The sequence below is a fragment of the Scleropages formosus genome, chromosome 24 (assembly GCF_900964775.1).
Source record: "Scleropages formosus chromosome 24, fSclFor1.1, whole genome shotgun sequence".
NCBI classification, from domain to species: domain Eukaryota; kingdom Metazoa; phylum Chordata; class Actinopteri; order Osteoglossiformes; family Osteoglossidae; genus Scleropages; species Scleropages formosus.
Genome location: NC_041829.1, coordinates 5,701,462 through 5,725,071, shown reverse-complemented (window position 1 = coordinate 5,725,071; position 23,610 = coordinate 5,701,462). Strand labels below are relative to the sequence as shown.

At 44.3% G+C, this 23,610-nt stretch overlaps 1 protein-coding gene across 1 annotated transcript; it reads right to left on the bottom strand.

Moving 5' to 3' along the window:
- Positions 1-8,470: 8,470 nt before the first annotated feature.
- LOC108936438 (alpha-N-acetylneuraminide alpha-2,8-sialyltransferase-like) lies at positions 8,471-23,239 on the bottom strand. The gene is made up of 5 exons (XM_018755785.2): positions 22,676-23,239; positions 19,509-19,653; positions 14,573-14,682; positions 14,073-14,165; positions 8,471-9,514 (listed from the first exon to the last, which is right to left on the bottom strand). The coding sequence occupies exons 1-5, from the start codon at positions 22,885-22,887 to the stop codon at positions 9,013-9,015; spliced, it is 1,062 nt and encodes a 353-aa protein (XP_018611301.1). The 5' UTR covers positions 22,888-23,239; the 3' UTR covers positions 8,471-9,012.
- Between the last annotated feature and the right edge of the window lie 371 nt (positions 23,240-23,610).

Below are 23,610 nucleotides of genomic sequence, written 5' to 3'. Positions count from 1 at the left end.
AGCAGCAGAATCTGTCCTCAGTCAATGATGCATAAGGTACCTTTCTGGTGATGTGAGTTTCAGAAGGGATAAGGAATGGCTCAAGTATGGTGCAGTGTTTCAGGGCGATATCATTATAGCCTGGACCAGGAGCTGTATAGAGTATGTTGCAAGATATGGGCAGATCCCGTGGAGGTGTCTGCAGGACATGGTTATGGTTTCATATTGGGAGAAGCAGAGACTCGAGTTGATTGTTGAGGTCAACATTACTGGAACACAGAGAGGTCAAAGAACTATAGAAGTGACGAAAGGCTGGTTGTAACACTGTCCTAAAGATAAAAGTCAAAGTCTCTCAGGAAAATAAGTTGTGTCTTGTCTACTTGAACTCAACAAAAAAGGAGCCAGGTAGCCATCAAGGCAGTAGGCAACAACCATCACGAATGCAGTTGGGACAGTAACAGAAACAGGATGGAATTTGAACAAGAATACAGAAAGTTGGTGGAGAGGGATAACTGAAAATTCCACTGGGGGAGATGAGCAAACCTGTGTCTCCATCCCTGTCAGAGGGGTGAGGGGTCTGAAGGCAGGAATAGCTGGTGGAGAGAGACATGAGTGTGGCTGTATTTTCGGGAATGATCCATGTTACAGTGTTCAAGCGAGAGGTATAGGCTAAAATGAAGTCAGCTTTCTTCACAGCACACCGGCAGTTCCAGATATCCATGGAGAAAGTAGAGATGGTGGTGAAAGAGGAGGCTATACCAGGATTGAATTACAGGAAACATTTGAGTCTGCTGCAATAGTGATTTAGTGTTAAAGACGGTACAGCGAGTAGCGCTGCTGCCTCACAGCGCCTGGGTGGTGCGAGAAGGACGTGGGTTCGATCCCTGCTCAGTCTGTGTGGCGTTTGCATGCTCTCCCTGTGTCTGTGTGGGTTTTCTCTGGGTGCTCTGGTTTCCTCTCACACTCCAAAGATATGCTGTTCAGGTTCCCCCATAGTGTGTGAGTGACAGAGAGAGTGTGTTCCACTGATGTAAGGTTGAGTGACCCAGTGTAAGTATTGTATCCAGCAGTGTAAGTCACCACAGTGAATAAGCTGTGTGGGCTGATAATACTATACAGAGTTCATTGGAAGTTGCTTTGGAGAAAAGTGTCTGCTAAATGAATAAATGCAATATGTATTGTCACTAGAAATTGTGATTTCTGGAGGGTGAAAGAATGCATTATTACTAAAAGTGCAACTGAAAGCAATTCAGCACTCCGGATTTTGCACAAACTCACTTTTTTGTGACTGGGTGATGACACTCTGTGGCTAAAGTGAACCCAAGACTCCTTCTGTGTTATCTTGAAATGGCACTTCCTGTCATTTTGATTGTTATCCATAGCTTATACGTAACAGGCTTTTAACAGATTAACTAATTTGAAAAAGTAAAATCTTAGAACAGGATATAAATTGTGGTTGACTGGTTTTCTGCACTGTAACGCACATGTTGTTTTGTATGTATTGCATTTATTCTTGAAATTGTGCATAAAGGGTAAAGTGTCAGATGTGACTTTTCACCTTGACAGACTGGGTGAATCTGAACAGCGTGTCTTTGGGCTGTGGGAGGAAACCTGAGCACCCAGAGAAAGCCCACGCAGACGGAGGGGAGAACATGCAAACTCCACACAGACTGAGCAACAATGAAACCCACATCTTCTCGTACCACCAAGGGTTTGCGAGACAGCAGTGCTACTCGCTGTGCCACCGTGCATTTCCCTTAAAATCACCCATTTAAGGAAATAAGGATCTGATGGGAAGCCTTTTGCCTTGTAACGGCATCCCCACTTCACCCGCAAGTCTTGAAACACAACATTGTTGTGTCTTTTCATCAAGATTTCTTTCTCCCCTTTTCAGTTTCTAGGCTCTCCATATGGGTATCATGGTGCACCTGGTGTTTCAATCCCTCCTACAAGTCTTCAATAACTGAAATTCCATGAGGATGGAATGATCCATGGATTATACTACATCTTGCCATACTCTTCCTACCTCAGATTATGGCCAGGGCCTCAGCACCTTGGTCAAACAAGGAATCAGACAAGGGTTAAGCTCTGGTAGGTGCAATGATTGTCTTGCAAGTGCCAAATTGAATGCAGGGCTGTTGTGAGCGTGCAGATCAGCGTTGCCCTTCGCAGGAAGTGTGGGCTGGCTGGTGCGCTGGAGGGAGCACTCTTTCTGTTGACACAGCATGAAGATGAGGAACCACGGCTAGAGTGGGCACTGCACTTCTGGCCCTGCACCAGGATGATCACACACATATTTAGAATGCACACACTCACAGGCACATGCACACAAAAAGACACAAATGCACACATATTCCAATCTACTCTGCCACACACACTTACATAAACGTCCACACTCTCACTCATAGCGCCATAAACTGCCCTATTCCATCAGAGTGCTCAAAAATGCCTTAATTGAAAAAATCCATAAGAAAATCTCAGAAAGTACACAGCGACGTTCAGAATTTGGGGCGGCATGGTGGCACAGTGGCTGGGTGGTGCGAGAGGATGTAGGTTTGATACCCGCTCAGTCTGTTTGGAGTTTGCATGTTCTCCTCGTGTCTGTGTGAGTTTCCTCCGGGTGCTCTGGTTTCCTCTCACAGTCCAAAGACATGCTGTTCAGGTTCCCCATAGTGTGTGTGACAGAGAGAGTGTGTTCCACTGATGTATGGATGAGTGACCCATTGTAAGTAGTGTATCTAGCAGTGTAAGTCACCACGGTGAATAAGCTGTGTGGGTTCATAACACTACATAGAGTTCGTTGGAAGTTGCTTTGGAGAAAAGCGTCTGCTAAATAAATAAATGTACATTTTGTTTCGTAGCAACATCTTGGGTGATAAAGATCAATTTATTCGAGTTGCTCTACTAAAAAGGGACTACCAAATAGCACCTGGCGACGTGACCATCAAGCTGACATAATAAAACTAGGCTACGTGTAGAGTCAACCTGAGAAGATGGCACTGGATAGTCTTTAGCAAACTATTGTTGGCGGCCCATATCCCACCCAGGGTGATAGGCAAAAGTAACAAACTAACTCTACTGAAAATGTCAATATTTTAACCTGAAAGAACTTCTTTCCCCCCCAACATCATTCAGCACAATTCATAACATCTTTGTTTCCTCCTTAACGGCCCGAACTGGCTGTAGAGCCAGAGCGCTCGTCCTGACACTTCGATGTTCCTTCGACTACATCCAAGCCCGTCTCCATCCAGCTACAACAAAAGAAGAGGCAGATATTTTTTTTTTTTGTTAAACAAGACCCCTGAGTAGAACAGAGTTTTTAGGTACCCAAAAAACAGCCAGGATGAGCTTACCTCCACAACGACAACTGAAAGGTCTATTTATCAACAAAGCCTCTTCTGAAACGATCACCTTGCTAAAAGGAGCTATACAGGACTGTCAAATCAGCAAGCAATAATCTTATTTCAAATGATTTCCATTCATTCATTCAAGAACCGGATGTATACTGAAAACAAAGCTGTCTCTGGTCTTGCTGCCCCATGTCAATGTTTAACAGCCAGCATCACTTAGATCTAAAAGAAGACGACATTTGGAGACACTAACTGTAGTTTTACTCTGAACCTTGTCTGAATTCGAGGTAGCAGTGGCATCTGACTGGTCTTTCCACCATCCGAGCAAATAAAAAGTCTCGCCACTTGATGCCTTGAGCTGTGGCTTCTCAATTAGCACTGCTGGCTGCAGTCTCAGTTGTGAACCACGGTGCGCTTTCCCCGATGCCAAAATTACATACCCCGGAAGGCCCAGAGTAATTTCGAAGGGGTTCTTGCTGCTGCTCTCACAAACCCGTGGAGCTGTGTCTCATGAAGACAGCAGAGCTCCTTCGCCACTGAGACCCGACCGCTGGCCAGCACTCTGCTCGTCCATTACGTTGAGTAAATATAACGAGTAGACACCAAAACGAAAAAATGTGCAGCAGGATAACTCAACAATTTTTCAACAGCGAATTACGTGTTTGGTCCATTGCTGATGATGCCATTCCCTATTTTATGACTCCAGGATTATGTACTATACGTCACTATTTCCACTAGATACGAGCACGCCGATGAAGGCATCTTGCCGAAACGCACCCGTCTCGAACGATAAGAATATCTCAGTAAACTCAGTGAGCACTCAGGCCATCTACTTAATTATACCAAGCTGATCATGCCTTCTGCTTTCTCTCCATCAGCTAACAAAGGAGGACTTCAAAAGCTTAACCGGTATCCTCTAGTTATTCTTGTTTTGCGTTTATCCCTTTAGCAATTCACTCATCGCTGCAAATTAAACCACGCGCTTTTTCTTGCCGCCCTTCTACAAGCTCTGCGTAGCTGCTTGGACCAAGAGATTTTCCTTCCCGTTTCCCCCCGCCATTGCGCTGATTTTGTCTCCGGTCAAAAATCTGAATCGCATTATGAAAAATTAACCCAAGCCAGAGCTGTAATGTACTCGGAGATCAGTGAGGCCGCATCACAGTAGAAGTGAAGCACGTTGAGCAGGTCCATTAGATATTAGACTCGTAATACAGACTTTGTGTCATGGCGTTCATCTTCAGCACTCATTAGCGATCCTGTAAGATTTATTATTCTACTCGGTCATGTTACGCTTTCTGGTCCGAGCAGACAGGCTAAGAAAAGCTTTCACGGGAAGTGAAAACAGGACACAAAAGGCACGCATTTTCGGTGGCGTTTTCTAACCACAGACTGTTACTCATTCCGAGCATGACGGTGGTGGTAACCAGACGTGCAAATTCAACAAAAACATTCTAATACGAAAGCAATCTCACCTCGGGTCAGCAGTGCTGGTTGATAAGAGAAATAAAAAATAAAATCACTCTGCAATGAAGCCACAGGCTCAGTACTAGAACAGCTAGCACAAAGCTATGCATATTCATGGTACACTCAAATACAGTGATGCACAAATATGAATTTTAAAAGCTCTTTCACCTCCATCGTATGGCAGCATCAATCTTATTGCAAAAAGCAATGTGTCAAAGTTGTGACTAGATTTACATTCGGAGTGGTTTCTCTTAATGTAACTTGAGATGATTACTGGTAACATCTCACATATTTAATGCACAACCTACATTTACCTAATGCTTTTCTTCAAAGTGATTTACAATTATTTACCCATTTATACAGCTGGGTAATTTTACAGGAGCAATTTAGGGTAAGTACCTTGCTTAAGGATACTACAGCTGGAAGTGGGATTCAAACCTGCAACCTTTAGGTCCAATGGCAGCAGCTCTCATCACTATACAACCACTCCAGAGGGCAAACGTTACAAGCCACGACAGCAAACCTCAGGAATATTACAAAGTTGGTTATGTCTCCTCCGCAGGAACACATGATTCAGGCAACGCAGCTTGATATTTTGCAGCACCGGTACAAGTGTGTGTCTGTAACCAGCACATGAGATGCTGCCCATGATAAAATGCCCATAGCCTGTAAGAGCCATTCTGCTATCCTATTGTTGCTGGAACGAGCTTTTCACTCCAGAAAGAAGCACAGAAATCAACACTGGGTACCTTCTCTTCGAATAAACCAGTAGGGCAACATTTTTCAGCTGCTCAGAAAGCGCTAGATGACGTAGAGTGAAACTTCACACTCGTGACTGACCGTGCACACGGTGGAAGTTCAGCGGTTCGGTTTTCTTTTCTGACTGCACAGGAAGTGGGTTGTCACTTTTTGTTTTTTTTTTTTTACAGGCATGCTGCCTCTCAGCTATTTACAAAGGTGGGGAACCATATTACATAGCAGAAAAGGTTACTTTATCCAAAAAAAAAAAAAAAAAACACAATACACACACATTACTAATACTTGTGTAAATTCGGTGTATTTGCATAATTAATATTGTCCGATTACACTCTATATTTCTGCCATCATTCCTGTACCATTTGCACTCCTTTTTTTTTAACGTAGGAACTTAGTTTACGCTTGAGCCAAAGCTCATGTCCTCAGTTTGTCGTGCAGATGGACTCAGTAACAACACCTAAAGATGGAACCGATCTGCACTTTGCACTGTACTGGATATTCTATCCCGTGGACTCCTTTAGTTGATGTTCACATGCAAACGGAACACTGTCGCATCGTGGTGCTGCAGCGATCCTCCAGGGGGGATTCAGGGTGAGCCAAAATGAGGATCTCGGCATCCTTCCCCTCAGGACACTGCGAGAACTATTCTTCTGGTGGCGGATGGTCCCGATCTATCGTGACAGTCGCAGCACCCAGATGTTTGGTGGAGCTGTCAACTCCAGCCCGCTGCCATGCAGCCGAGGGACAGAGCAGGGCCCACACCATGTACCAACTCCATCTTTCCAGACTCAGACGAAAAAAAGCCCATTGACAATAAAAACAATAAAAAAAACATTTGTTACCAATGAACTTGAAAGCATTTATTTGTTTTCTACACAGTCCTGGTGGCACTCAAGTTATTTCATTTACTTTTACATTTTGCACTTTATTCACACATTTTTTTTTTTTTTAAAGTCATGGAAAGTCCACCATATTGCTAGAGACAGTAAAATGTGACAGACATACAAATTCACAGTATCCCACTCCAATTTAAAAATGTCAAGACAGCAAGAAACAGACGCGTAACATTCCAGTTCACAGCAACGCTGTTCTTTCATCGGTTTAAAACTTCAGCACGAATCTTCTCATAATGGCCATTGAGTGGTTCGTCTACCACACATGTTCCTTACTGTGAACTTTTTCTAAAAATCGTTGGTCTGCCAAAAAGTGGTTTACAATTCAGAGACTCGAGACTTCAGAATTCCTATTTAAAACATCTCAAACCAAATATAAAAGTAAAACTACTAGCAGTCAGCCAATATACCTTGTGTTAAGTTTTCACTGAACATGCCTCTGAAATGAGGGTATAGAGGCACTATCGTTATAGTCTAGAATGCTGCATTTTAAAAACAACTCAGAAACCTATAAAATCGTTTTTGCCATTATGTGTTTCATCTTATAGAAAAGGCACTGAACCTTTTAGATCTCTGGAAAGACAAATGGGGATGAGAATACAATGACACCATGTAACTCATGATGACATGTGAGGAGGTCTCTGCGAGGAGAGTATAGGAGTGTGGCACGGCTCAAAATGTCATCGGGAGAGGATATGGGAGCTCTTGTTCTTATACATAAACGTTAGCGTACGGACTGACGCCGAGAAGGCCTCCACTCGTTGCCCCGGGAGATGACAGTGTCGTCGTGCCCTCCATTCTGAGGGTGGGTGGCCATCTGTTCAGACGGGGTCATTTCGAAGGAGATCGGACACCTTAGGAAGCAGCCATGGCCACGTCCTGATCTGGACCGGGGGGACATGGTAGTCAATTTCCACCTTGGAAACTAGACTGTCTTTTCCCACCGAGAACCACCAGATTACATGGATCTACTTGCTTCACATACTATATTCTGTGAAAAGCGTTCTGTCAAAACATACTATATTACAGTGAATTTGACAAAAATCGGCAGGTTGCTGGTGTTGGGCGTGACTTGGGGATTTGATGGTTCATTACCGCGAAGAGGCTTCAAAACCTTCTTCCAGTGACATGTAACAGCTCTAAAGAGGTTACACTGACCAGGGAAACCTGGGTAAAACCATGGTTACTTACCAAACAAAAAAACCAAAAGACACAGAGGGATGAATGCCGGTTTGGTTGACCTCTCTGGAGCGTCAGATAGCGGAAAACCAGAAAGTCCCAAACTTTGAGTGGCCGAGAACGTTGAGAAAAATCACTTCTCGCACCATCGCTTTTCGGAGCCAGGCCATCAGGCCATGTCCTAATGGAAGGACCTGCGACGGGTCTCTCGAACCTGCCTCTTACCACACACATACACACACAATGAACAAGTGCAAATTGGCACTACACAAGGCCGCCAAAATATTTTGCTTGGAATGCAGCAGATTTGAAGGCTGGACATGCCTTGGCTCAGTTCCGAAGACTCGCACCCTCACGTTAACAGCACTGCCGTAACAGCAGTTTCACACACACAAAAAAAAAAAAAAAAAATAATCTTGGATTAAGAATTAAGTCAGCATTATATGTTCGCTTTTCCTTTCTTCATTTGTTCAGACAGCGATGGCAGCTTAACGTTCAGTTATTCTGTTCCCATGTTAATGTCATTAAACACCAACACTGACACTCCCAGCAGCGGAGCAATTGATATCCTGCATAATTTAACAAGGATGTTTATTACTAGGGGGTGCGGTGGCGCAGTGGGTTGGACCGCAGTCCTGCTCTTCGGTGGGTCTGGGGTTCAAGTCCCGCTTGGGGTGCCTTGCGACGGACTGGCGTCCCGTCCTGGGTGTGTCCCCTCCCCCTCTGGCCTTACGCCCTGTATTGCCGGGTAGGCTCCGGTTCCCCGTGACCCCGTATGGGACAAGCGGTTCTGAAAATGTGTGTGTGTGTGTGTTTATTACTTTAAAAGAACTTTTTGTTGCACAAAAGTCTACATTATTTTCTATGATAAATAATTTCACTTCCTTCCATATACCTTCCATATATCTGATGCTTTTCTCCAGAACAACTAATTATTTACCCCACTTATGCTACTGGGTAATTTTTACTGGAGTAATTCAAGGTAGCTACCTTGCTCAAGGGTAATATATGAGGAGGGGAATTTGAACCTGCAACTTCTAAGTGCGAAGGTAGCGGCCATAACCGGTAAAGTACCTGGTGCCCATGACTGCTGTTACACTCCCAGTCACGGTTTAAATATCTACATGGATTTCTATTTGTTCATATATTTCTGAGGATCTTCCCAATTTTTAGTCCCTCGATTATCTCCCTTTTTTCCAATGCGTTTCGCCTGTTTCTGCAGGTCTCTGTGGGCGACGCCACACTTGCCATGAACCGGAAGGTATAAACAGCCCACGTTCTGGCACCTGGCCGGATTCCCGAACAAAAAAAATACAAAGCAGATCAAGACAGGTGCCCCAGCAACTACTTGCCGACGCTGGGTTTGCGGAGGAGAGGCACCGGAAGCAGCGTCAGGTGCCCTCGGCCGGTGGTACGTTTCTCTCGGACCCATGGGAACATTCGCCGATGCGCATGCGCAGAGTGCCAATACTGTGCAGCTGCCACAGCTGTAGGAACTCGTCGGACATAGCATGGAAGCCGGACAAGGGCAGCACGTTATCGTAGTAGTGGTGGCTGACAAAGTCCTCCCTCAGGCCCAAGGAGAAGGGCCAGAAGCCGTAGAGCGTGACCTCCTCGCACAGCCCCAGCGCCAGACTCACCAAAAAGAGGCCCGTGGACAGGCGCTTGGCACGGATGCCCCGATTTTTCCAAAACTTACTTAGACTGCTTAGGAAGTCTGGGTTGGCAAAGAGCACCGTCTGGTTGGACCTGCAGTCCGCAAGGGCATGGTAGACCCGCAGCGAGGGCTCTGTCCCAGATTTCATGGAGAACGCAGGCATGTAGATGTAGCTGGAGCCGTACACCTTCATGCTCTCCACGAAGGACCTCTTTGACCGCACCAAGTTCTGAAACCTGAGACGGAAAGAGAGCAGAAATCCAAAGGCCCTGAAACATGGAGGCCATTTAATCAAGAAGGAAGCTTTCAGTCGCAGTGCTGAACAATGCCAGCGCTTTCACTGTGCAAATTAAGATGAAAGAATGATAAATAAAATAAGACAACCGCAAGCTACACTTCACTTGATCAAACTGTGGCGGACGGCACTGGCAGCCGGACCCGGCTGGACAGAGGCAAGGCAAAGAGCCCTTGCACCGCATACGAAATGAACCTATAAAGGTAATTATTAAAAATAATCTATAGCACAGCAGTAGGACCTGCTATAAAACAGAACATAAGACAACACGGTTCCTCAGAATCACAAGTTTAGTGTGAAATATAGGAACTAAGCACAGTGCTGACATGCAACCGCTGAGACTTTTATGCTCCAGAGTTGAATGTAACAAGGAATTGTTTGAGTACAAATTACTAAAGAAACCAGAAGAATGAATCACAGAGCACTGCGATGGCAGGGAAAGATTTCTAACTGGACTGCACCTTCACATCCATGGTGTTCATCATCTAAGTGAATCAGCACATCAGCTTGAAGGCAAAGATTTGCAAAACCGGATTGACAAAACACTGAAATTGTGAGACTAAATACTTAACGATGTTCTGTCAAGGAGAAAGAACACTTGTGATAAAATTGAAGTTGCCAGTAAAAAGGTGTACAGGTTTACATCTAATCCTTACCACAGTACTACTTGGGTCAAGTCATTGCTTGCTAAATCCAAATTAGTTATTTTAAGGTCAGCAAACACGCACAAAGTCATTTTTAAATAAATAAACATAATGGAATTATTAAATATCTGGGCAAGCGGGAAAAGGTACATTCTGAACAGCTAGAGCACCAGCACATGCAGCAGAGAAACGAAGCCTAGACAAGGTCTGCTGAATCTCAACGTTCATAGTAAAACATCCGGTTGTAGCCCGTATTGCGGGTTGCATCTAACTGAAACAAAGACCTTGGTGCATTAAGGACGTCTGCAGTAATCATTTTCACGTTTCATTTGGCTAGATGGCGTTCTGCAGCGTAACAATCTTTCAGTGACCTTTTTTTAAATCCCTATTATATTAATGGTCCTGCAGCGTAGGTGGCACTTGGGGCGGTGGCATTATGTAGAAGTGATCACCAGGCAAAATTATTAAAGAAGAGGAAAACATGACAAGGAGAAGAAGGTAGTTCTTGAGTGTGAATGTTGCAGAGTAGCTGGAGTTAGATGCTTTGATTGAGATATAAGTGCAGCCCTTATTGCCTCACAGCTGGCCACTGCCCCAGAACATCACAATATTATAGCACATAGAAATAAACAATTAGCCTCTTCTTCAGACCTCTCTTAATACCTGACAGAGGGTGAGACAGGTGCGGAGTCAACCTGTTTATTTTTCTTTCACCTGCACAAAGACGAGGGCTGCGTCGCTTGCTCACTCCCCCAGTCCCTTTTTGCCTGAAAAACTCAACTTCAAACCAACCCATCTTAGACTCGCTGCACCATTCTGATTGTAGGTAAACAGTGCGAACATAGATCTACCAAATACAGCAAAATAACAACACTAAACAAAACATAGCACCCAGGGGTGAAAGTAAAGATGTGTGTCCTATAAGACCTCTTTTACATTTAATTAATTTATCTGACACTTTTCTCCAAAGCTGCTTTCAATGTTAAGCTACTTAGCTGCTCATAAAGCTGGGTAATTTTACTAGAGCAATTTATGGTAAGTACCTTGCTCAAGGGTACTACAGCTGGAGGTGGGTTTTGAACTTGATCTTCAGCTCCAAAGGCAGGAGCTCTACCCTATCAGCTGCCCTCACTTGCAAATTCAACTCATCTGATTACCTGTAAAAGGTAAACATCCATCTATTTTCGTTAACCACTTTTCTTGGGCAGGGTAATAATGGTCCAGAACCTATTCCAGAATCACTGGGTGCAAGGCTGTGGGGGTACACCCTGGATGGGACGCCACTCTATTGCAAGGTAGGACTGGTTAAATATCTGCCCTTAAAATATTCCTAGAATCAAAATTTGTTGGCAAAAAACTCCCTGCAATAACTAGTAATATATCCAAAATATGGTAAAAACGGGAGTGCCAAAACACTTAATTCCTCTTTCCCACTTTTTCTTGCAAGTCAGTTACCCAGTTCTTTTGTCACCCACTAAGCTAAAGCACTGTGGCAGGGACGCACTATTTCTTTAAACGAATTAATATGCAGAGTAAATAGCTAAATGACAGTGTCATATTGTGTTTCACTGAATATACTTCACGCTGCAATTTTAGTCAGATTTTGGACATTACTGAAATCAGTACTAGTCACACAGCAGACACTTATATGCACAACAAGGGGAAGGATCTCATGGGATTTGAAATGGAAAGAAGCGGGAGTGAAACATACTTCATAGAAAAGAAAGAAGGGAGACTGTCCCACAATTTTGCCGATCTTTAAATAGCTTTTCATTGCAGTGTTTAGACGAGTAATTTCTGGTTCCCACACAAATTATGTAATGTGAAGGTTAAAAAGCCAGCTCAGTTAAAAGGCTACTGTCTATTTGTGAAACTGCTGGGTTGCTTCTGTTACACCAGTGCGAATTTTAAACATCACTTTGGTGTGGCCTAGAGCCAGGTCACATAAGGACAAGGGAGTTACCTGACCTTACCCAGCTATTAGTCAACGCCAGCCTGGCGACACAGACATGTTCCAGCACTGATTGAACCTACAGGTTCAATATTTCTCCGATTGAATAAATTTCATGGTCGAAAGTATTGCTGTATATCGACTAGATGTTTGGCAATTGTAAGTCTGTGTTTATGTGAGAGAGACAGAGTAAGTGATGACTTTTCAGGTACACCTGCTCATTAATGCCTGGTCCTCCAGGCAATGAATATGGCTGAAATTCAGCACATACAAACCATGCAGACAGGGTATTTATGGTTGGACTATGAATTAGAATGAACAAAAAAAAAAGTGACAAAAGCGATTATGAACATGGTATGACCGCTGTAATTGTAGCATGTCAGAAAAGCCATAATCTTGGGATTTTCACTCAGTACATCATTAAGACTTCAGAAAATAGTGCAATAAACAAAAACACCCACTTACGTCGCTCTTCTGAAGGAGAAAATAACCTTACCGGAAGAAATTAAACTTGTTAAAGTTGACGGGAAGGGCTCAAGTGCAAAAATAATAGCTTAGTACAACAGTAGAGATCAGAAAGGCAGCTCTTGGCAAACCTTGAAATGGATGGGCTACAGCAGCACAAGACCACACAATGTCCACTTATGTCAGATGAGAACAAGAAAATGAGACTTCAGTGGGCATGTGATCATCAAAAGTGATCAAGAACTGAAGAGCATAAATCCATTGCCTGGTTTGAGAAATCTAAATTTGACCCTATCATTATCATAATTGTAGGGGGGTGTGGTGGTGCGGTGGGTTCAGCCGGTGCTTGCTGTGTGGTCCGTCTGGGGGTCGAGCCCTGCTTTGGGTGCTTTGTGACGGGCTGGCGTCCCGTCCTGGGCGTGTCCTTCCCCCTTTGGCCTTGTGCCTTGTGTTGTTGGGTAAAGCTCCAGCTTTCCGTGACCCCACTCAGGACAAGTGATTGTTGACAATAGATGGATGGATGGATTATCATAATCCATGGATCTATCCTGCTTTGTGTCAAAGTTACAGGCTGCTGGTGGTTGTGTAACAAGTGGGGAATGTCTTCTTAGCACACAGTAGCCCCCTTAATACCAAATGAAGATCATCTGAATGCCACACTTAAGGATTGTTGCTGACTGGGAACTTCCCACCTTGGCCACAGTCTACAGTGTTCAACAGGGTACTTCCATCTGAATAATGTTCCATGTCACAAAGTACACATTGCCACAAAGTGTTCCCAGGAATGTGACAGTTAGTTCTTCTTTTTCTAATGGCCTGCATGGTTACAAGATCTCGATCTAATCAAGGTCCTTCAGGATGAGATGGAACGGAAGGTTTGCAACATAAATGTATAGCTGAGAAATCTGCAGGAAGTGTATGATGCTATCAAGTCAACATGGACCTAACTGTGTACAGAATGTTCCCAGCATCCAAGAATGCCTCCTTTAAATAATCCAGGCTGTTCTGGAAACAAAAGAGGAACCTACACAGTACCAGGTAAGTATACCTAATAAAGTGACTGGTACCAAGGCTGGACCAGTTGACAACATCTACTAAAAAGAACCATAGTTTACAGAGGCTAACACAATCAGCCTATGAAAGTCAACGATTCATCGGATGTGGTTCAAAACATGCTGTGAAGGCTATCCAGTCCTGGAAAGATACCATAAACAACTGAATCCTTGTTCTACGTGTCAAAACGAAGAATCACATTCACTTTTCTTGGCCAATTTTGATGGATGTGCATCAGGTCTGCAGCCATAGCATCACCAGTGCCCCTCTTTCAGCTGCTTCCTTATACCTCGGGGGGTGTGTGTGTGTGTGTGTATGTGTTTGCAGACTCAGCTTATCTTGCTGCATCCCTGAACTGAGATAGTGGGGAAGGCAGGGCACTCTACCTCTTTGCAATGATGCTGGGATTTGCAGTCACCAGGTGCGTTCTGGTCCCAACATCCTCTTTGTAATCCTTCGACAGTGGAGGAAGGTTGCATCTGTGGACAAAATTCACAGCTAGAGTAGCAAAAACCACCACCGGTCACAAGCCAATTATATAAAGATTATTTGTCGTATCTCGGTTTATATTTCGCTGAGATATTGGCAACATTTTTTTTTTTTTCTTGGAAGCTCCATGAAATCATCTTCTACATCAGTTCAACTCAGTGCAAACCAATTTTATTCCTTATCTTCTTAAACCAAATATTGTTTTCCTGTTCCCAGTTTCATGCTGTCCCCCAAAACAACGGACAACATCTGAAGCTAAAACATTAAGGTACTGATGATAAACTATCTCAATTTGAAAAATCGTCTTTTTCTTCAAGTTGCATGGCCGAGGAAAGTAACTTAAAAATTGCTTTGCTAGTCAATTAGAATCGACGTCGCCAAACGACCGGCCAGCTACCTCATAATGAAGTCGGCCTGGTCGATATCCTTGCCACAGCCGCTGTTCTTCAGGACCCCTCCGTTGCCGACGACAGAGCACTTCTTCAGGGGGAGCTGCAGCGGCGTCTCCTAGCAACAGAGATGCATGCACGCGCACGTGCGCACAAACCATTAAACACTCCCCGCGCCACGCTGACTGAAAAATGCTAGCTTGCAAACAAGAGGTCCGCTACAGATCAGCGAAAACAAACCTCAACCCTGTGCAAACAGAGGCTGTTTGTTCAGACCTGCTTTACTGAACACAAAATGGGTCATTTTCGATATAACTCAACAAGAGATTTAAATTCCTGGGACTGGTCGACAATAATGTTGTGAAGATAACTATTTTAGATCGTTCATGTTTTCCACTCGCATTACATAAATTACCGAGATCTACTACGAACGGCCTTTGCAAGTACCAAAAGCCTTAATAAAATAGATCTGCAGTACAATGTGGAAAAAGCCCCATCTCTAAGTGTAGGCCCCGAGTTTCCGTTTTTTGGCCACATTTACTCTCTTGTCAGACAGTTTAATCAGTGGGACTGGGAGACAAGAATTCAGATCTCTTAATGTGGTACTGCCTGTTTTTGCACTTCAAACCCACATCCGCTTAAAGCGAAGGTGATGTGCTTCGTAGATGGAGCCACAGCCTCTGCGAAATCACGTAGGTGGTCCATGCTGGATAAGCGACTGCTAGGAGGCCATCCAAGGGCTGAGCTTGGCATGTCTTCTATGGCATACTTTACTGCACGCTACTTGGCCATCCCTCATGAGTTCCTCTTAACTATATCTACATGCTTTTGCCCAGAAAAGAAAGCTAACTGTGGAATATACAGTGTAAGAGCATCCAGTCATGGTTCCTGTTTCTCAGCTGAAGAAAGAGGGCCGACAAAAAATGAGCAGAAGGGGCTGGAGAACACTCAATGAAACGCAGAAAGAACCCCTGGAGGAAGGTGCCGGGTGCAATTTCTCAGTCATATTTTGAATCAGGCTGAGCTCCTGAAGAGAACAGGAGGGTGAAGATGAAGGTTATTCAGCAAAGCATGCCAGCTTAGGTCAGCGAAGAGCAGATCAGATGGATAACTACACAACTAGTGGGTGCAATGAGCCCCACGTGGGCTCCATGGACCCGGGACTACAGTATGTCAACACATCTACTCTGTAACCTCTAGCAGGCAACCATGAGGTCCCGCCCTCGCACCCTCGTCACTTGCAGGCAGTGCGGTCTGGATCTCAGTGCTGAGCAGCTCTCCCTTGTGGTCTATTTTTGGCCACCACGACTTCCTGATTTCTACACTGATGGTTCTGTTTGGTTTCAAAGGCAGCACAACCCGCGATGGAGAATCGTACGTGCCGTTGACATGGGCACACTTCCCGTGCAGATTTTCATCTGTGGGTCAGGTCAGCCTCTGGGTCAATTTATGTAATAAACTTCAGGAGAGATTTTGTGGAAAGGAACCAAACACCACACTGATACCACCATGGGCTTTAATAGTGGAAATTCTTCAAGAGGCAAAACTAAAAGCAATTCTAAGAAAACACCCCTCCTCCCAAGCAAAAATACATAAATAAAAAAAGGAAAAACAATCATTTGTATAACTGAACAGGCTACAGTTGGGCAGCAAGGTGACAGCGCTGGTATCACTAGGCTGTGGGTTCACACATGGTTTGAACCCTGCACAGGCTGCAGGTGGTTTTCCTTTACACTCCAAAGACAAGTGACTTATCCCTAGAGTGTACCTATGGGGGGATGGGGGGATGGGGGGATGGGGGGGATGGATGGGTGGGTGGGTGCGTGTGTTAAATTGCTCTGCTGCGTGAACACGTATATGACTAAGTAGCACACTGGAGTGTTTACAGTTACCTTGGACAAAGTGTCAGCTAAATATGAGTTAATAATCATTTACATTCATTCTTTTAGCTGCCGCTTCTCTCCACAGCAACTTACAATGTTAAGCCGTCAACAACTATTTACCCAGTTGTCCACCTGGGTGGTTTTACTGGAGCAGCTCACGTTAGGAGAGATTTGAACCCGCAACCTTTAGGTCCAAAGACGGTAGTTCTAACCACTGTGCTTTTGTCTGTAATCATTAATGCAGAAAATGACTAGATCAAACTTCATGTGATGGAACAGCCAACAAATAACGTAACTGAACTCATTCACTGGTAAGGAGGGAGCATGTGATGAACCCAGAGCGCGAAGAGGCAGGATGCGAACGCAACCAGGAACGATGCTTTCACAGTATGCAGCTTCATAACGTCATTTATTAATGTAAAACAACAGTTTGTTGATTGCTGGAGGTGCGACATCACGGAAAGTGGGGTTAACATTTTCGGCATGTCGCCACCACCTTGGACGCCGATGGCTGGTGATGTGCGAAACGACAGATGCTGGTCGGCATAATTAGCAAAGCCAATAAATCGGACTTGCACCATGAAAGCGATGGAAAATCGTGGTGCTTGAAAAACCTGATCGCAAGTTTTCTACTACAGACACCCTTCTACTTACGTAAATTTGACTTACGTAAAAAAATTCCCTGCATGCACATTATTTACGGATAGCACTTTACGCAAAACATCTGAAATACTTTAAATGCAAGTTGGCCTAACCAGACAAGGCAGGAAGCTGCATCATCCCAGTTCTTGCATGTTTTGAGCTGTGAACTCATCTCCTCTCGTTAGTGTAGTGCTTCCCCCCCCCCCCCCATATTTCCTACCATTTCATTATTCGCAATGCCTGGTAAAGATGCACTTGAAGGAAAACGAGAACCGTCTCGCAAGCATACAGCAATCGACTTGGAGATGAAACTGAAAATAATAAGGATGTTTGAAGTGGACGAAGATTACGGTCCATAACACAGAAACCAGGTTCAGCTGTATCGACCAATACGATAGTGAAGGAAGCTGCACGTATAAAAAAGGAGCACGTGAAAGGAACGGCTAACAATAATAACGAAGAAACACCAAAGTGCAATAAGTTAGACTGAAAAATTATTAATGTTCTTATATTGAATAGTGGGGGGGAATCCGACATAAGTAACTTTTGACTTAGCAAGGGCTGAAGAACGACCTATTTGCGTAAGTCGAGGAGTGTCTGTAATGCATTCGATCTGCGTGATCAGAGCAGCGGTTCAGAGGTGCTTTGCATCAAAACGCCAAACAAGGCTGAGAAACTAAGAGCCGCAAGGAAAACAAGTGTTCGCTACTTACCTGGACTGACCAGGACTGCCCACCCCCAGTCAATAAAACTGCCTGGTCTATAATTCATATTCAGAAAGTACGTAGCTTCCCATTAGCGCTGCTGCGGCAACATGAATGGAATTCCGTGTACCGACACGCTGTCTTTGTTCTAGCTATGCTGCAATGTCCACATATGAAACACTAACCTCTTAATATCTTAGCTAATGGATTCCTAAGAAATATCTGCGTTTATATTATTCTTTCGGTGCACATGAGCAAAAAAAAAAAAAAAAAAAAAAAAAAAAAAAAACACAAGCAACAGTTTAAAGACTGCAGTGACGTCACTAGGGTTGGTGTCACCCCTATTAACATTACGGTAAATATAGTTTAGCCAAGATTAGTGCCATTTTCGCTTGGAAAAAGCTTTCAGTGTAAAACACGTAAACATTTTAACACAGATCTGTACTGTAAGGGTTCCCACCGTGACTAGCATAATTTATATATATATAGAATTTTCGGAACGCACCGGATAACACCAGGGGGTGACACCAAAATGAATGTCTTATAGACTATACAATTTTTGTGCAGTGTTTCAGCGGAAATGTGTTATTTTTAAGAAAATACCCCTTTAGTGCGTTATAACAACAAAAACATTTCTCTTAATAAAGCCCACCTTACATGTATCAATATAGCAACAAGGATAATACTCTGTGCTCATTTACTTTTTGAACCTTCCAATGCGCTCCGCTCAGAGCTCTCATTATTACCCAATTAGAGTGAAGCATCGAATCACGTGCTTTCGTCCGTACGCGCTACAAAGCACGCGCAGATTTCGTAAAATTTTCTGGCGTTTTAGCTACAGTATTGTGAGCATTAGTATTCGTGAACTTATATGATTAACGTTAAAATAAACATAATTTTGGTGTACTTCTGAAACGTTTTTATGTCGAATTATATTGTTTTCTTATCGAATTTTCACGTGAAACTATGTAAATCGTAAATAAGGGCCAAGACTGTGCGAGTCATACTGTAATTTAAAGGTGTAATTTTAATTTTGCTAGTTGTTTATGTCACTATTGCCATCACATTCAGTGATATGTCGGGATTACGATTTACGTGTAACATATGATAGTAGAAAAAAACAAGATTTTGTATGGTCTGGTACGGGAGCGGCCGGGGTGACGCCAACCCTAGTAACGTCACTGCAGTGTTTCAAACCGTTGCTCACCTGTTTTTTTTTTTTTTTTTTTTTTTGAAAAGTGGAACCAAGCACTCATTTCCGTACTGTGTATATTAACCGAGAGAAATACCAGCGCGTGGCGGCATCGTCATACAAGACACGTATCACGTGACGCGAGCTCGCGGCTAATATCGAAGCTGCACGAACTCGCGCCGCTTAACCTCTAACCATTGGCTAACATAAAAACAATTAAGGCCATAAGGCAAACCGATGAATCGTGGGCTGAGAAAAAAGCATTAGATAAATCTAAGTCTTTGGTCGGCCTTAAGTTTCCCATGAGTTTGCCACAGGAGAATTTTAATCAGACTTGGCAAAAAGGGGTGCGTTCATCAGCTTTCGATAATCTGCAGCACATGACAAGAGGAAAGAACAAAACATTAATTATACAACACCAGGACTGTATACAGTGTGTGTGTGGATGGATCTTATATTTAATATAAATGACCGGTTTCATAATCAACCGAAGGCGCTTAGGCCAGAGCGATGGGAGACTCACCTGCATAAAGAGGGAGAAGGTTTCCTTGTTCACTTTGTGGAAGTGGTAAAGCTCACCGTCGTACCACAGGATCTTCCCTATGGGGGAGTTCTTCTTCGTTACCGCAAACTTGTTCCTGGGATCACAGCACGCCTGCAGCAGCTCTCTGTGGATAAGCGTGGAAACCAATAAAAGGAGATGGTTGAGACGGAGCCGGTGCCTCACGGCTCCTGGGCAGTGCGTTGGGACGTGGGGTCACATCTCTCTCAGCTGGTACAGAGTTGCTATGTTCTCTGTGTGTTCACATGGGTATGTGTGTGAGAAAGAATGTGTGACTGGACTGCGATGGACTGACGTCCCATCCAGGGTGTATCAGGCTTCACATCCTATGCTTCCATGATAGACTCTGGACCACCCTGGCCCTGCTTTGGACAAACAGTTCAGATAATTCATGGGCGGATGGATCAATGGATGAATATTCTTGAAAGGCTGCATTTACTATTAGTAAAACAACATTGTATGAACTTTCCATTGTAATATGAGAGGTGGCAGTGTGGGGTTTATAGGGATTGACAAATAAAGGTCCAGATCACTATTCTACAGTGTCCTGGAGCTTGGTTGGACTCATAATACTGAACGTTACTCTAACATGCGCTGCTAATGGAAAAAAAAACTATTCTGTTTAATGAACAGAACAAGTTACAAGAGTTAAACTTGTTGCTTTGGCTGTTTGGGATGCGTTCAAATGGTATCTATTCATTGTTAGCACACTTGCATACAGAGTGTGACCAGTGCGCTCTGTGCAGATGCTCTCTTTTCAGAACAAGGCCACCAAAATCTCCCAGATCACCAGCTTTGTCCAATCTTAATTGTAGCCCAATCTAAAAGAACAATAACCTGCACTTCTTGCTGCTGCTGGGCTCATTTTCAACTTGCCAATCAGGCCTGGAGCATCACTAGTGCACTGAAGATTTAGGATACTTTAAAATGCCCTCGCGATTCTCTCATTATATTTCCACCAGACTAGTTAAAGTGTCGAAAAAGAGGACGGCTCACTCTTTTTCGCTGATGGTGTATTGAGAAATGTTCTCCGGGATCTGAAATCAAGTTCCAGGAAGCGCAGGGGAAATGGTAAGATTCTCCTTGACACGATTCCTTTCCGCTGCGGTTTGGACACACACACCAGTATCAACACAGAGTTGCTGATTCTCTTCAGCAGCATGTGTTTGGATATGTGGGAGAAAACGAGCAGAAACACGGGAAGAATGCGCAGACTCCATACAGACGGACCGTCAGGGCTGGGTTCTAATCCCCAACCCCGGAGCTGTGAGGCTGCGGTGCTTCTTCCCAAACCACGACAATGCTCCGAGGGAGTTTAATACTACCATGAAAAAAAAGTAAAGCCAAAACATGGATGATGAATGGTGTAAACCAAACACAATGCAACCTGGAGCGCCATTACTGCTGTCTAACGGCCAGCTGGCCCGAGTGGAGCTGACACAGCAAGGGGTGGATAGTTCACTTTCTCTAATAGCAGGGAGCTCAGCTGAGCCCAGGAATTTGCACCTAGAACTGGGATCCAAGTAACATGGAGTACAATGTCTGAACTAGAGCAAAATGTCAGTCTCAAATTCCACACCCATAGTGAGCTTTAGATGATTTCTGGGCTGTCTGAAGTATAATGACGGGTCAATCAGTCAGTGCCCTTCTGCCAGTCTGGTCCAGGCTGGTCTCAGTACTGTCAAAGAGGTTGACTTAGCACAAGAGAAGTGTTTCGCAAGGCCAGATTTTGTTTATAGGAATGAACACAGCATTTTATTCAAAGTGGACCAAAGGTTTGCACTCATTCATCGTTGTGAAACCTCAATCAACATACCAACCGAAATACCTTACTGTAATTTAGGCTTGCGTCCACCTTTCGGATTGCTATGCACTTCAATACATAACCCATTACGAACCGGACCAGAGGCTGTGGGGAAAAGCAGTGCGAAAGGAGAGCGTTGGACGCAAAGTGAAATTAAATCTGAATACTGATTACAGGCAGAACGATATAAACGATATAAAAAGGAAAAACAGCAACAGGCAGCCGACGAACTTGGTTTAAGCATCCGCTGCATATTAACCTTAATTCCATTCAATAATATTTAAAGAATTTCAGTAATTACTCATTATTAATTAGGCCAGGAAGTAGAAATCCAAGAACACTTCAGCATTACTACTGAAGCATGATATTATGATCTTAATGAAAGTCAAAGCCCAATAAAAATAATTACTGTGTACAGAATAATAAGAGAGAAATGTACAGTATATGCAGTATATCCTGATAATACAAAGGGATTGGGGTTAACTCAGTTTTCACCTCCCCATCCAGCTCATTTTGACAATAAAACATTAAGGATGATAACTCTATAACCGAAAAAACTGCTTTAATAAATAATATAACGGTACCAAATAATCCAATTAAGGAAACAAGGTATCATTTAAAGAACTGTGAGCTGAAAAGAAATAAGGTACCTGTGTCATTTCTGTTAAGTAATGTAACGGTATTAAAATTCACACTATTGTTTTCGAAGATGTAAAGGTAATTATATAATTTAAATACAATTAAAAAAAATAAAAAAAAAATAACGGCGCCGAAGTGTTTCCGAAACAGTGTAACAATAATCTCTATGAGTGGAACATTAGATTAGGAAATCATATACTCAAGTAGCTCTTTTAATTTATAAAACCGCTGAGGGAGAGAACGGAACCTGTAGTGCTGCTGGAAGTATCTGCGAAGCTCATAGTTTTACTATCAAACGTTATTTTCCGATAAAAAAAAAAAATGAAGTAAAGCAGGTGCAAAAATAAGTGAACCCCAAGTTGCTAGGACTCGGAGCGAGTAAGCGGAATCCGGGCGTAAATCAAATCATTCATTCTTTTATATACGTTCAAGATTTAACGTTTGAATTTTAACAATGAGGTTCATTTTAATATTCGACCCAGGAACAAAGACCATCCCTACAGGGTTCACATACTTTGGAGCAGCACACTGGAAAAAAAAGGTGTGTGATTTACATCACTGAGGCTATGTATGTAACGGTGCCTGTACCATTGTGTCTGTGTGTGTGGAGACAGTGCGAGCGCAGCTGGACAGTGCACAACACATCTGGGCTGTGTGTCCAGCTCCGGCGGATCATCAGGCCAACCTGTAGCGGCGGATGTTGTACTCATCCCTCATCCAGGGCTTGAGGCGCTGCTGCAGCACCTTCCTCACGATGTCCTGCTGGCTGGGCGGCCGGTCCAGCAGGTACACGTACAGGCAGCAGAGCAGGAGCGCGCACAGAGCCGCGGACGCGGACAGCCTGCCTCGGGGACACCGCAGCAGCTGCAGCATCCTCGCCGAGCAGCAGCCGATCATCGGGTCATCGGCTCGAGTCCCGCTCGTTCACCGACCATCATCGCGCGATGCCTTCTCGGATCCCTTCATCGTGTTGTTCTCCTGGCTTAAAAACGAGCGCGAGAGTCGGGGAGCGTGCCTTTATTTCCGTCGTCGACGCGCGCAAGCATCGGACTCCTGGCTCAGTCGAGGTGGAGGGATCATTGCTGAGATGGTGAAAAGGGAAGTACGCCACGACCGGGCTCCGGCCCGAGCGAATGGGATGGGATCTAATCCATGGGGTCGGTCGGGTGCTGCGTTGCGGTGCGCGCGCATCCCACGCGAAAGCCTCGGCTCAGTTCCGCCGCGCACCCGCCGCGCTCGCCGGTGGCTTTTCCACTGGATTCCCCCAGATGAGGAGCAGCCGGAGCACCGCGTCCTTCTGCTCCCCCCGCCCCCCGCCCCCCATAGATCTGCCCACACAGCACAGCAGGAGGAGGGTGCGCGGACCACTACTGCCCTCAGCTGGACTCCATGATGCTGCTGGATCCAAACCCACTTCTCACATGATCCAGGGTCTCGACCTCAGCAAGTGTTGGAATTCCAGGACAGAAAGTCCATGATGAAGAAACACCCCCAGTAAAAATTCGACTGAATAAGTAAACGAGCAACTCCACTTCAATGACAAAAATCCACCCATCAAACCATCCAGGGTTTCCGGCATCTTCCGTCCACCTTCTCCAGCTCGTTCCGAATGATACCGCG